Below are 12,874 nucleotides of genomic sequence, written 5' to 3' on the forward strand. Positions count from 1 at the left end.
TTGGTCATGAAGATCACTTGACTTTCTCGGCTAGGGTGTGGTAGCTAGTGTTTCCATTGGGGTTCACATTACAGGAACCATGGGAGTTTTTTTATCCAAATTGTGTAATTGTTCAAGCTCGTTATTGAAAAAGATGAATGTATCAGACAGCCTACTTGAGAGTTTATCTCAACTCTCACCGATAACACCAATGGCGATAAGAATGTTACCAGAATATAGTAAGCAAGGAGTAAACAATTGTATTATTGATAGTTACGTTCTTAGTATAAGATTTGAGTGTGTCCATTACCTGTCACAAGGGCTCAGTATTTATTTGGCCAATGGCTAATAAATCTGGTATAATAAGTAAAATAAGCTTTATAATAAATGCAATGGTTTCCTTAATAAGTGCAATAACTCCTTCATAACTATTGTGCATAACTCCTTAATATAGGTTGTTCTCTCAATAATAGGTTCAATTCCAACTCAACGGGGATCTATGAGTGAAAATGAGACTTCATTTATTGAAATCTCTTCTTGAGTGCTAGAAGAAGAATATTCTGAAGTTGCCATCTTTCTTTTAGTGAAAAAACCAGGCTCTTTAGCTTCAGATAATAACAAATTTTCATTTGTCAACATCATCAGGACGGAAGACATATTTGGTCTATCTTCAGCACATTGTTGCACACATAACAAACCTATGTGAATTGATCGTATAATTTGTGATGTGTCGCATGAATCAGCTAAATGTTGATCCAGTAACTCTATTGATTTGTCTTTCTTATAAAGCATCCATGTCTGTCAAGTTTGATGACAAATTATATTAGACTTTTGAATATTAATTTATAATAATCAATAGCTTTGGACAATTTGTGTATGATGGAAATCAACACCTACATGGCCAAGAAGATTAAGGTGATGATCTGGATGGGAAAATCCTCGATTTCTCTTACCACTGATAATCTCAAGCACAAGAACTCCAAAACTAAACACATCTGATTTAACTGAGAAAATTCCATCTATTGCATATTCTGGAGACATATAGCCACTACATCACACAATTAAAGAAACTAGCGTCAAGCACAAGCTAGCAATAATACCAATATGCTAAGGTGAAAGTAAAAGAACTTACTATGTTCCAACCACATGTCTTGTGTTTGCCCCATTCTCATTCCCACCGACACTCCTGGCTAAGCCGAAGTCTGATATCTTTGGATTCATATCCATATCAAGCAACACATTACTGGCTTTGAGATCTCTATGAATAATCCTTAGTTGAGAATCTTGGTGAAGATATAATAGCCCACGAGCAATGCCATTGATAATGTTGAAGCGCATAGGCCAATCAAGTAATTTACTCTTTATTGAATCTACCAAAAAACACACATTAAAATTGATGCAATATATTGTTGAAAGCCATGGAGTTGGAGATTAATTAATTAAAACAAACCAAATATAAATGCATCAAGGCTTTTGTTGGTCATGTATTCGTAGACTAGCATCATTTCTTCCCCTTGAATGCAGCAACCTAGAAGCTTTACAAAATTTCGATGCTGAAGCTTTGCAATATAAATAACTTCATTCTTGAACTCCTCAAGCCCTTGCATAGAAGTCTTTGAGAGTCGTTTCACTGCTACTTCCATTCCATCTTCTAGCACACCCTATTTATTATATTCAAAGCTTTGACAATTAATTAGTGAATAACATACTATTTGTAATTGTTGAGCATATAATATATAAAACGAAAATATGTAGCTTTACTATCATCTTAATCTTTTATTTGATACATAAACACATCTTTCAATTTGGAATTGTAAGGGGGTGTTAAATATAGTCTCATTATCATTTTAAATTTTTAGTTGGGATGGAATCTCATCTATTTGTAATTAAATTACTAGTTCAACTTGCATAATGATTACCTTGTAGACAGGTCCAAATCCACCTTCTCCGATCTTGTTGTTGAATGAGAAATTATTTGTACCCCTTGTGATAGTAGATAAGTTAAAGAGTGGCAACTCAAAATCTTGTTTTGATTTCATCTCCTTATTTTCCTTCCCCTTCATTTTCCACATATAAAAACCCAAGCCTAGTGCTAGCAAAGTAAGTCCAAATGCTGATGATAAGCTCCCTATAAGGATGTTTCTTCTCTTTACCTTTGAGTTTGATGAGACTCCATAAAAAACTGCATCCATCCACAAATACCTAGATGAAACCCTTGACGATTTTCAATAACTTTTTGTGATCAGAAATATGATTATTCTCAACAGTGATTTTTGAAAAGGAAAATAATATTCAAAATAATGTTTATTGATAATTTCTTAAAAGACATTTTGTATTTGAGTATCATCAAAATTATGGTTTAATCATTAATTTTGGTAGTTCTAATCAAATTTAGCTCTTGACAAATAATTTTGGCACATTTTGTCTTTAACTTTTATGATTTTGCCAAATTTCAAGAGTTCTTACATATTATTACGACTATATTTAGACTATAGTCTCTATTTATCACTGTTGAATGATATTGGCAATTGTTACGTTGTCTCTCACTTGTACGAGATTTGCATATCATTTAAAAATTTATAGATTTACTCATGAGGTTAACCATAATAAATTCAATGGTAAGACTTATTTGATGGAGGACTATTTAGTAAATCCATGACTCTTCAAAAAAAAAAAAAAAAGTAAATCCATGAAACTTAAGGTCAAAAAATGGTAAAAGTGTTTGTGGTGAAATAATCTAAATACGTAATAAAGTCCCAATTAAAGTTATATCCCTAATTATGTTTATATTTTAGTGTTATTGATTTTGTACATTGCGCTTTTAAAGTTGTACTATATAATTTTTTGGACAAAAATACTCCTATCGTTATAACTTCCGTTATCTTTTCCATTATTGTTACTATGCACATGCATCCATCATATATTTTCTTTTATATTTTAATGATAATAATATTTGTAGACATTAACAGAGCATTTGGTTGAAGGGAATTTAAATTCCCTTCCCACTTAACTCCCACCTAATTCCAAAGGCCACAAAATTCACTTGTTTGGTTGAAAGGAATTGCAATTCCCCCGTTTTCATGGAATTAAAATCCCATGTCCCCCCCCCCCCCCCCCCTGGAATTTTAGGAAGAAAAAAAGATAGTGATGAGTCAAAATTATCTTTTTTTAACCTAAAATTAATGCCTAACAACAACATAACAATGAACATTTTTGACTTTATACTACTTATTCCCTTTCAATTTCCATGTATACCAAACATTGGAATTAAATTCTCAGTAATTCTATTCCTGTAAACCAAACACTGGAATTTAAAATCCCACTTTATTCCCAGTAATTCATCTCCCATAAAATTACAATTCCTTTCCACGTAATTCCCGCTCTCCAACTAAACGCCCTGTAAATACTATATTAATAAAATAAATAAATTTAATTTCGTATATATTTTAATTAGTAAGAGTTTAAAAAAAATTTAGTAAGAATTTGATAATTAATTTTAAAAATATAAATATTTGGCATATATTTTTGAACATCCCGCATAGAAAATAATAGTAAATATATAAAACCCAACCTGCCAACTCAGAAGCAGCCATTCGGATGAATATGTCCTGCCCTTTCTCAGAAAGCGATCTAGTATCCATCAAATCTCCAAACCAAAGCAAACACCCACTTCCTGGATCACTGCTAATATCCAGAACTGAATACGCCGTGCAAGAACAGTTCCTCCGGCAAACTTGCTCGCACTCTTCAAGTGTCATCGTCCTGTTAAACCACGAGTTTCTCGTATCCGGCAACTTAATCCCAGAATACTTAAGAAACCCGTCTGTGCCTTCACTGCAATTCAATGGCGTTCTTCGAACACACCCTTCCGACCAGTGACCCATGTCCCACGGCCCTTGGTATTTAGCCAAAAACTTGTCCAAACAAGTACAAGTTGGGGAGTCATCAATGTTGCAGAGTCCATTTGGGCCGCATATTCCATATGAATCACACACATCTAAAGGCACTACTAGCGTTTCGATCATTGGCCCAGGCCGAGGATACCATTTTCCTGCTTGTTCCACCCACATCTCCCTCTGTAAAACACCCGCAGGGGACAGGGTCAAATGGATGTAAACTGAGTTTCTTGGAAGCTGATATGCAACCCAGACTGCGTCCTTATCCAAGACTAAATCGTATGTGTAGATGGGATTTCTTGATAAAAAAGGAACTCCGCTCCACCGGAGTCCGTTCCACGGCCCCGTCCGGTAAATCACGGTGGAACCGTTTCTGATGACGGTCTGTGGGTATCCGGAGGGATCACAGTGCATCGTGATTTCTCCTGACGAAGGATCGTCGTCGCTCCTCCACGCCGACACGTACACCTCTTCGCCGGTAACTAAATTCTTGCCCATCCTCACGCCCGGCAAGTACGTCTGCGCCGGATAATCGAAGCTCTGCCAGAGGAAATTATCTGGGTTTTCGTCCGCCGCATCTCTCACGACAAGATTTCCAGAATCCAATAACTGAGCTACGGGGTCTTCCACTGGTCTCCCCGACGAGTTACTAGACCATAAAATGGCGGTATTATTAAGAAGAAGGAGCAGGCCTGGCTTAGTTACTTTCAGGACAACCTGCGATGCATTAGCGATTGGAACATTTCTGTTGGCAACCCATACTACGGTCTTAGCAGGGACCTGTTTGTACCGTATGCCAACATATTGTTTCGAGGGACTCCCGAGTTTGAAAAATCCGAGTTCAAAGCGTCCTCCGGAGGAACTGATGGTGTCTCCATCTTTAAGGATTTGAGTGGAGTTAATGATGTCGTCGGTTGCATGGGAACTGTTTGGATTGGAAACTCCTAATAACAGAAGCCAGGATAGGAGGAGGAGGAGAGAAACACTTTCCATCGATTATTAATCTTTAATTTTAATTATTATTATTCGATCAAATGCTTACATGTTTTAGTGGAAACCCAGCAGTCGTTGAGGGTCAACGACATTTATAGTGTGCGACTGCGTGTGTGATACGGATGACCGAGTCAAGTCCGGTGATTCTATATGGCCCCTAAGAGAAGTAAGAGCCACACCACTACTAAACCCAACTTTGGGTTTAATGTCCGACCTAGCTGGAAAGAGTGAAAAAAAATTAAAAATAAAAAAGAATTAGTTAAATTAATTCAATTTTTTGTTCTAAATTTATAGGTATCATTTCACTTTTAGACCTAGTTTTTTAAAACATCTGCTTTGGTTCTAGTATTATTGTGACATGACTTTTTTTTGTTCTCCATCAACAACATTATTTAAATGGCTTTAAAATACAAGACATTTTGGTCTATTTTGTTCTAAGTGTTAATTCCTATTCCTCTTTTGCTCCTAGATTTATATAGAGTTAATCACCGAAATGGTCCTTGTCTATAGCAAAATTACCAATTTGGTCATTGACTTTTTTTTTTTTTTTTGTTTTTTTGTTTTTTTTTTTTTGCCTAATTAAGTCCCTCAACTTTACCAAGACTATGTGGTCTAATGGTACCCGGGTTGGACTTCCATTTGGAAGGTTGTGAGTTCAAGCCTCAGTGGGTTAGCTCTTTGTGTTTCAGTAGGTTGAGAAAGTATATGAACAGATACTACATTGTAATAGAGCTAGTAGCATTCAAAAAAAAGTCCCTCAACTTTAAAATTTTTAACCAATTTAGTCTTCCGTTTGTTTAACGATCAAACATTTGTTTACTCAGGACAAAATTGGTAATTTTGCTATAGTCAAGGGAACATTTCGGTCATCGCGTCATTTCCTCTCTTATTAAACTAAGGAGTTAATTACCGAAATGGTCCCTTGACTATAGCAAAATTACCAATTTCGCCTGAGTAAACAGACGTCTAATGGATAAACAAACGGGGGACCAAATTGGTTAAGATTTTTAAAATTTAGGGATCCCTAGAGTCATGGACCAACTTAGTAATTTCACTAGAGTCAAGGGACCATTTCGGTAATTAACTCATTTATATTTGTCATCCCACTTTTAGTCCTTTTTTTGGGCACATCCAAGTAGGTACTAACGTTATTGTCACATGACTATTTTTGTTCCCCCGTCAATAAATATGTATAATTGACATTAAAATGATGTTAAAAACCACTCAAAATCCTCTCTTTTCTTCTATGTAATAAAACAATACAAAGAACATCTTCAGAAAACCATGTACACTGATCATACTGTTGGTTTTAAGACTTTTGGGTAGCCCACGGAGGTCCAACGCAACCGGTAGTTGGTGGATTCACCAGAAAACTAAAGGTGTAAAGATAAGTAGCCAAGAATTTCACTATAATTGCTTTAATTTGTAGGATAGCCTGTACATATTTGCGTAGGAATAAAGCTATTTTGATACATAGAAAATGAAGCATTCTTGTGGTGTAAGATGGAGTCTTCTTGTTGAGAGGGAGAGTGATGGAATGGACCCTTCATATGAGTGGAAGAGTGATGTGGGAGGAGTAGTGAGAAAGAGTGTAACACCCCACTTTTCTAACTCTTAAATACAACTCTAAACAGTCATTAACATCACTAAGCAGCGGAAAACTAAAAGATAAGTAGTGGGAGTGTCACCGCCACAACCACCACTCCGTGGTGATTGCACAGGCTAAAGGGGTAAAACTAGAAATAAAGTAAAAGTCTAGCATCCATCATAAAACTAAAAATATAAGGGGGAAATACGTCACCCCATATAGTCTACATCAATCCTCAAACATAAAGTCAAAAGTCTAAAATCCATACATAAACATTAGTCAAACTAGAGTTTAGATATCTCTATCTACGAGACTAATCTAACTCGACTTCTTCACACTACTGGGCCCACCTGAAAGGGGTTTTGCAAGCAACACATAGACAAATAAGAAAAACACCCGTTAGCACGAAGCTAAGTATAACCACACTCAACCCTGTAAAGCATTCTAGAATTTACTTTGAAAACATTTGATTTCATATACCAATAAGCTCATCTCAAATCATCTTTAGATCTATCACATTCTTTCTAGATGCTTGCATCCTATAATATCAGCTGGCATGCTCATATATGTATAAGCTCGTTCACATAGATTCATCAACATATAAGCTTCTCAAATAACTTATCAAGCAAATCATGCTTACAGATAGGATCATGCTATAACAAGTGTTCTCATGCTTTCACATTCTCATCGCATAACTTGATAAGTAGAGCTTCTAGTACAATAAGATAAACATGCTCAAAGGAATATCTTAAGTCAAACTTCTCGTTATAAAATCTCATACGATGCTCTACTCACATGCAATCTCGTATAACACTATAAACATACTTTTATGCAATCTAGTGCAATAATATACTCATGTTCATATGCCATCTCGTGCAACATTATAATCATACTCTTATGCAATCTAGTGCAATAATATAGTCATGCTCATATGCAATCTCGTGCATTATATATATAAATACTCATACACTCTTTTATAAAATAGAGTACTTTCTGTGGAGGTCTCTTTCTTACTTTCTTGAGTCTCTCTTGACTCTCTTTCTTTCTCTTGAGTCTTTATTGACTCTCTTTCTTGAGTCTCTGTTGACTCTCTTTCTTGAGTCTCTGTTGACTCTCTTTCTTTCTCTTATACTCGTAGACGGCTTAAGGTTTCACTGAAGCGTGAATTACCCCATCGGGAACGGCATAAATCCAACTCAATATCTCCTACCGTCTACGGAACCAATCTCTTGGTTCAACTCTGTGGAATCAGGTATCGAACTATTAGTGTGCACACCCCCTAACCAGGATTCCAAGCCTGGCGGGAAGTTTCCAACCTCGTAACGTGGGAATACGCCGCGTTACATATACTGGGACCGCAATATCCATAAATATCTCATGAGAGGACATAGTCCAAACGGTATTGTAACACCCCGAAATTTTGAAACTTTTAAAGCTTATATAATAAAGGCAATTTCTCATAAAATCCCAAACAGAGTAATACTAGTCACAAGTGTACGAGGTGTTATGCCACATCTGAGCTGGAGAACTCAGATGCACAGGCTAAACTAACTAATATCCTCAATACATCATTATGGCACGCAGGCCGAAAGGAAAGACTATCTATCTAATCCACGATCTTCTAGCGCGCTCTGGGATCTACTCGTCTGTGCCTGAAAGCCAAATATATCTGTTCAGCGAAAGATGCCGGTAACCCACTCCAACGCGTTGAAATATATTATAGATAGATAAATATAGATATACGAAAATCATTTTGAAGCAGGAAGATGTATACTTAAGAGACACTAGTTTTAAAACCAGGAATAGACTCGACAGATAGGGATAAGCACATTTAACAGTTATAACCAAGCATATAAAGATACTAGCATGTGTCCTATGGTCATAAATCCACTTCATCTCATTCACGTCATAATTCAATTCTTATCTCATCACACAAGCATACTTTGGTGGCGCCACAGGACCAATCGCATGCCCATACATGAGGGTCAGCGCATATAGCTCTAACACGGCCCCGCAGCACCCTGCCTCGTATCGCATTACGAAGGGGTCGATCGCAACCGACCGATGAACCGCAGCTCATCATAATGTTTGATCGCAACCAAACAGTGGACCGCAACCCAAGAGTGATTATCTTACCGCAGCCAGGAATATGAACCGCAGCTCATGTAAAACGTTTGATCGCAACCAAACGGTGGACCGCAGCCCAAGGGTGTAATTCTGACCGCAGCCAGCTTCTGAACCGCAGCTCAGGAATAACCAATTTGATCGCAACCAAATTGGGGTATCATGCACACATAACACATAGCAAGCACATGCAACCCATATTAACACATTGGGAAAGGGGAGAAAACGTATAATGAAACCTATGCGTGGTCATCCACATACTAGGAATAATACTAAGGGGTCCATACTTCTTTCACCTAGGCCAATGGGATACCAATTCAACCAGCATGCGATATATATATATATATATATATATATATATATATATATATATATATATATATATAAGACTCGTTTATCCTATGAATGGAACCCGAAACAACAAACTAGACTTTAGGCACGATAAACGGAGTCCGTTGGAACACCACGAGGGTCGGGGAAACATCTAACGGGGAAGCCGAAGACCCAAGTTGGGCAAATTCTAGCAGGTAGCCGGTGGGTGGAGGACCACCCGACGGCTGCCCGCTGCCGACGGCGTCCTTTTCGGGCAGCGAGTAGGTGGCGGGTCCCCCTACCCCCACCTACCCCCCACTGACTCTTTATCAAAGTAAACGTCCCGGGATCTGTTGTGGAACCCGAAACCATGCTCAGACGCTTTTAAACGCAATTGATGACACCATGTAGACAATTAACGGATCAAAAGCAAGAATCATATAGCACACATCATATCATTATTTCTAAACATAATCAACACCCGAACATGCGAAAAGTCCCACCCAATTATATCAAGAATAACACAATACGAAATCCCCAATTTGACCTAGGGCTCTAATCATATTTAAATCATCAAAATCATAGTTCGTCTTTTAACATCAAGAAACGTCAAGATTCATCAAGAATATCACATAATCATCAAGAACCTATTATCATCATCAAGATCACACATAAAATCATCTCACAATCATCAAGATCAGATCATCAATATCATAAACGATTCATCAAGACACAAGTGTAGAGAGGAAGCCAAAGAAGATAATTATAGCAAGGAAAATAGGTTTTGTTTAGACATGGGTTACCTCTTAGCCTTAATTAATTCCTTGGCTATGAAGGGTCTTTCTTTAAGATTCCTTCTTTCTTGATTTCTCCTAGGGGAGTTCTTGGAACTTCTTGTGTGGTGAAAGATTATTGTGGTGTGGGTTGTAGGTGCCTCCTATGCCCCCCCCCCCCCCCTATCTATATACCTAAGAGTCCCAATTATGGTCTAAATAAAATGGGCTTGCTAATTCTATTCCTTCTAGGAGTAGGGGATTGGTTTTAGGGATAAGGGCCCATGGACTATGGTGGGCCTTTTCCTAATTAATTACCGGAATTTAATTCTTTCTTTTGGGTAATTGATTAAATGATTAATTGGTTTTAGGGGTCGTAACACGGGGTGTTACACTCGCGTTAATCCATTCTTTCACCCCTGGACATTCCGTATTTTCGCTTCCTGGTTAGGAACGTGGCCCCACGTGTTGTCCTTGCTGGGGTAGACTGGATTTCTGGTGACGTGGTGATTGGAAAGTTCGGGTCTACTTTGGTTTCCTGCTCCTGTACTGGATGCCCCGCGAGTGCCCAGGATGGTCTCGATTGCTGCCACCCTCTGATCTAAAGCGCGTGTCGCGTGGATTAAGGACGAGAACCCTTTGTCCATGATTTGGTTTTGTCGGGTGAGCTGTGCGAGGATGCGCTCATTGATGGATTCTTCATTTTGTCCCCTTGGGTTTCCTCTTGATCGTGCGGGTGCCGGTGGGTTAGGCTCGCTATCCTCTTCCTGTTCCTCACTTCCCTCTAGTCCCCCACAATCTTGCATTGCCCGTTTAAGCTTTTTGTTGGAGATGTCCAATCAGTCAACCAATTCTCTCCGCTCCTCCTCGGGTTTAAGGCAAATCTCCTCGAGGGTGATATATTGTCCCCCTTCGGTGTAGTAGATATCGTTGCGACGGAGGTTCTAGGCATTGAAAACAATATCGCTTGCGGGCTTGACCTCTGTGTGGCTCAGGTCTACTCCTTTCTTCTCCATGATCCAACTCAGGATCATTCCGTAAGGTAGACTAAGTCGGTTGCTAGTCTTGCAAAACTCCATGTGTTTTAACATAAGGGCCGGTAGGTTGAACTTGATTTTGTGTTTTAGAAGGTAAGCAAAAGTGCACTCCAAACTTCCCACATCCTTGCTCTTGTTATTTGTAGGCAACGGGCTATCAGTTACAATCATGACTAGTATCTTTTGTTCTGCGGTTAGCCATTTCCTATTTGGCCGAGTGGCCGAGGTGAAGCCTTCTCCCTTTCCAAGTAGGTACCCGAGGCAGTCCTTGTACCCCAGGTTTTGGGTACCAATCCACCCCTTTCGGTCGTAGTCTGACACACCTGTGGTGGTCAGTCTCAAGAGCTTGGCCAAGCGGCCTTCGGAAAGTATGATTTCCTTGCCTCGGACTTTAGCGGTGATTTCCAATTTATCACCTCGCTTGACAGCCACCAAGTGATGATAGAACTCTTTCACCAATTCGGGGTATGTATCCCCTTTAATGGTGAGATACGTATCCAAGAGCCCTTGGAAGTTAAGCATGTCGACCAACTCCGGAGAGAATTGGTCGGGTTCGAAAGCTTTACCTCCGATCACGGTGTAGTCGGCGTTGCTCCATTCCGGGGTGCGGGTTCCGAGGGGCTTTTTCGGCATTTTGGGTTTTTGTCTAGGTGGTGTGTTCTGACGAACTTCCGGCGTGACTCCGGCGACACGGTTCTCTCGACGGCAAAAGGGGGTGGCGGCGTGGCTTGGTTCTGGCGACGGCTCAGCGAGGTGGCTGTGGCCTTCGGTGGAGTCGGGCAGCGGCGGTGTGTGTGGCAGTGGGGTGCGTCCGGTCGAGCGACGGGCGGTAGCGGCGTCGCGGGCTGCGTCCGGGCGGCGACTGTGGCGTGTGGTGGGGTGTCGCCTGGGTGGCCGTCGGCGACTCTGTTGGTGACAGCGACTGGCGGGATGGTTGTTGGGGTGTTGGGTGGTGTTGGGTCGGCGGAGAGGCGAGAGGGAGAGGGAGAGGGAGAGGGAGAGGGAGAGGGAGAGTGAGAGAGAGGGAATGTGGAAGAAGAAGAAGGGTTTTTGATTTGGGGATTTTGTGGGTTCTAGGGATTTGTAGGGGTTTAAGAAGGGAGTGTTCCCTTGAGTTTGTGAGAAACACTCATAGCCTAGTAGTTAAGGTCTTGGTTTTATAAGTGGAAGGTTAAGGGTTCAATTCTTATTGGTAAAACTAGTCTTCTTTATTGTGTGATCCTTGTCTTTTTCCTTCTTTTGTCTTCTAGTGTTAGAAGACTTGGTTTGTCCCCCTTTTGTTGTTGACGTGCATAATCTAGTCTTTTTCCCTTATGCTAAAATTAATTTTGATTTAGCTCTTTATTTATAATAATTCCGAAGTAGCTAATCTAAGCAAGTAATTCTACTACGAGGGTGGATACAAGGGATTTGCCAGTTATCCTAAACAGAATTCATCTCCTTGGTTTTCTTCTGGTGGGTTTGCGTAGTCCTCGTCCCCTGGAGCCATGTCTCCTTCCTCGAGGTTGTTTTCGTTCTCGAGTTCGGCCTGGGTGCGGCTTGTGATAAACACCTTTCCGGGGGCACCGTAGTTTCCTTGATGATTCGTGCCCCCGTGTTGGCCCATGGTTGTGGGGGCGTGATTTCTGGGGTGAGTGCATTGGAAGGCCTTGTGCCCTTCTTCCCCGCAGTTGAAGCATCGCCAGTGGTTGCCAATGCAATCTTTGCCTCTATGGTTTTTGTTGCATTTTGGGCAAGGGAAGCTCCTTGTGTTAGTTTCGTTGTTTCCTAGGGGTGGCCTCTGGCCAACGGGATTGCTTGGTCTTGTGTTGGCGTCGTTTCTCGTTCTTTTTATAGGTGGTGCTCCACCTCCTGTGTTCCTTTTTCGAATCTGTTCCTGAACCCCACGTTGCAGTAATTGGATCCGATAGAGATTTGCGGCACTGGAGTAAGCCTCGTTGAGGGTCCGGGGTCTGCTTACTACTAGTGCTTTTCGGGCTTCGAAGTTGAGACCCGATACAAACCTTTCTATTTTGGTTGCCTCAGTGGGGACTAGTTCTGGTGCGAAGCGTGCTAGCTTGAGGAACCGTTTATGGTATTCCATGACGGTAGTCATTCCTTGTTTCAAGTGGAGGAACTCTTCGTGCATGGATGCTTTTACGTGTGTTGGATAGAATCGTTCTCGTAGTCGTG

At 40.3% G+C, this 12,874-nt stretch overlaps 1 protein-coding gene across 1 annotated transcript; it reads right to left on the minus strand.

The window, feature by feature from the left end:
* Positions 1-214: 214 nt before the first annotated feature.
* Positions 215-5,362, minus strand: LOC109152020 (G-type lectin S-receptor-like serine/threonine-protein kinase At4g27290). The gene is made up of 6 exons (XM_019299605.1): positions 3,551-5,362; positions 1,899-2,161; positions 1,430-1,640; positions 1,112-1,349; positions 877-1,027; positions 215-777 (listed from the first exon to the last, which is right to left on the minus strand). The coding sequence occupies exons 1-6, from the start codon at positions 4,866-4,868 to the stop codon at positions 466-468; spliced, it is 2,493 nt and encodes an 830-aa protein (XP_019155150.1). The 5' UTR covers positions 4,869-5,362; the 3' UTR covers positions 215-465.
* Positions 5,363-12,874: the final 7,512 nt, after the last annotated feature.

This window comes from Ipomoea nil, unplaced genomic scaffold (assembly GCF_001879475.1).
Source record: "Ipomoea nil cultivar Tokyo-kokei standard unplaced genomic scaffold, Asagao_1.1 scaffold2360, whole genome shotgun sequence".
Classification (NCBI taxonomy): domain Eukaryota; kingdom Viridiplantae; phylum Streptophyta; class Magnoliopsida; order Solanales; family Convolvulaceae; genus Ipomoea; species Ipomoea nil.

Coding starts and splice junctions, on each gene's coding strand:
- LOC109152020 (XM_019299605.1), bottom strand. CDS start 4,868: ATGGAAAGTGTTTCTCTCCTCCTCCTCCTATCCTGGCTTCTGTTATTA. Junction 2,162..3,550: donor GGCTGCTTCTGAGTTGGCAG/GTTGGGTTTTAT, acceptor GGATGGATGCAG/TTTTTTATGGAGTCTCATCA. Junction 1,028..1,111: donor AGACATGTGGTTGGAACATA/GTAAGTTCTTTT, acceptor TGTGTGATGTAG/TGGCTATATGTCTCCAGAAT.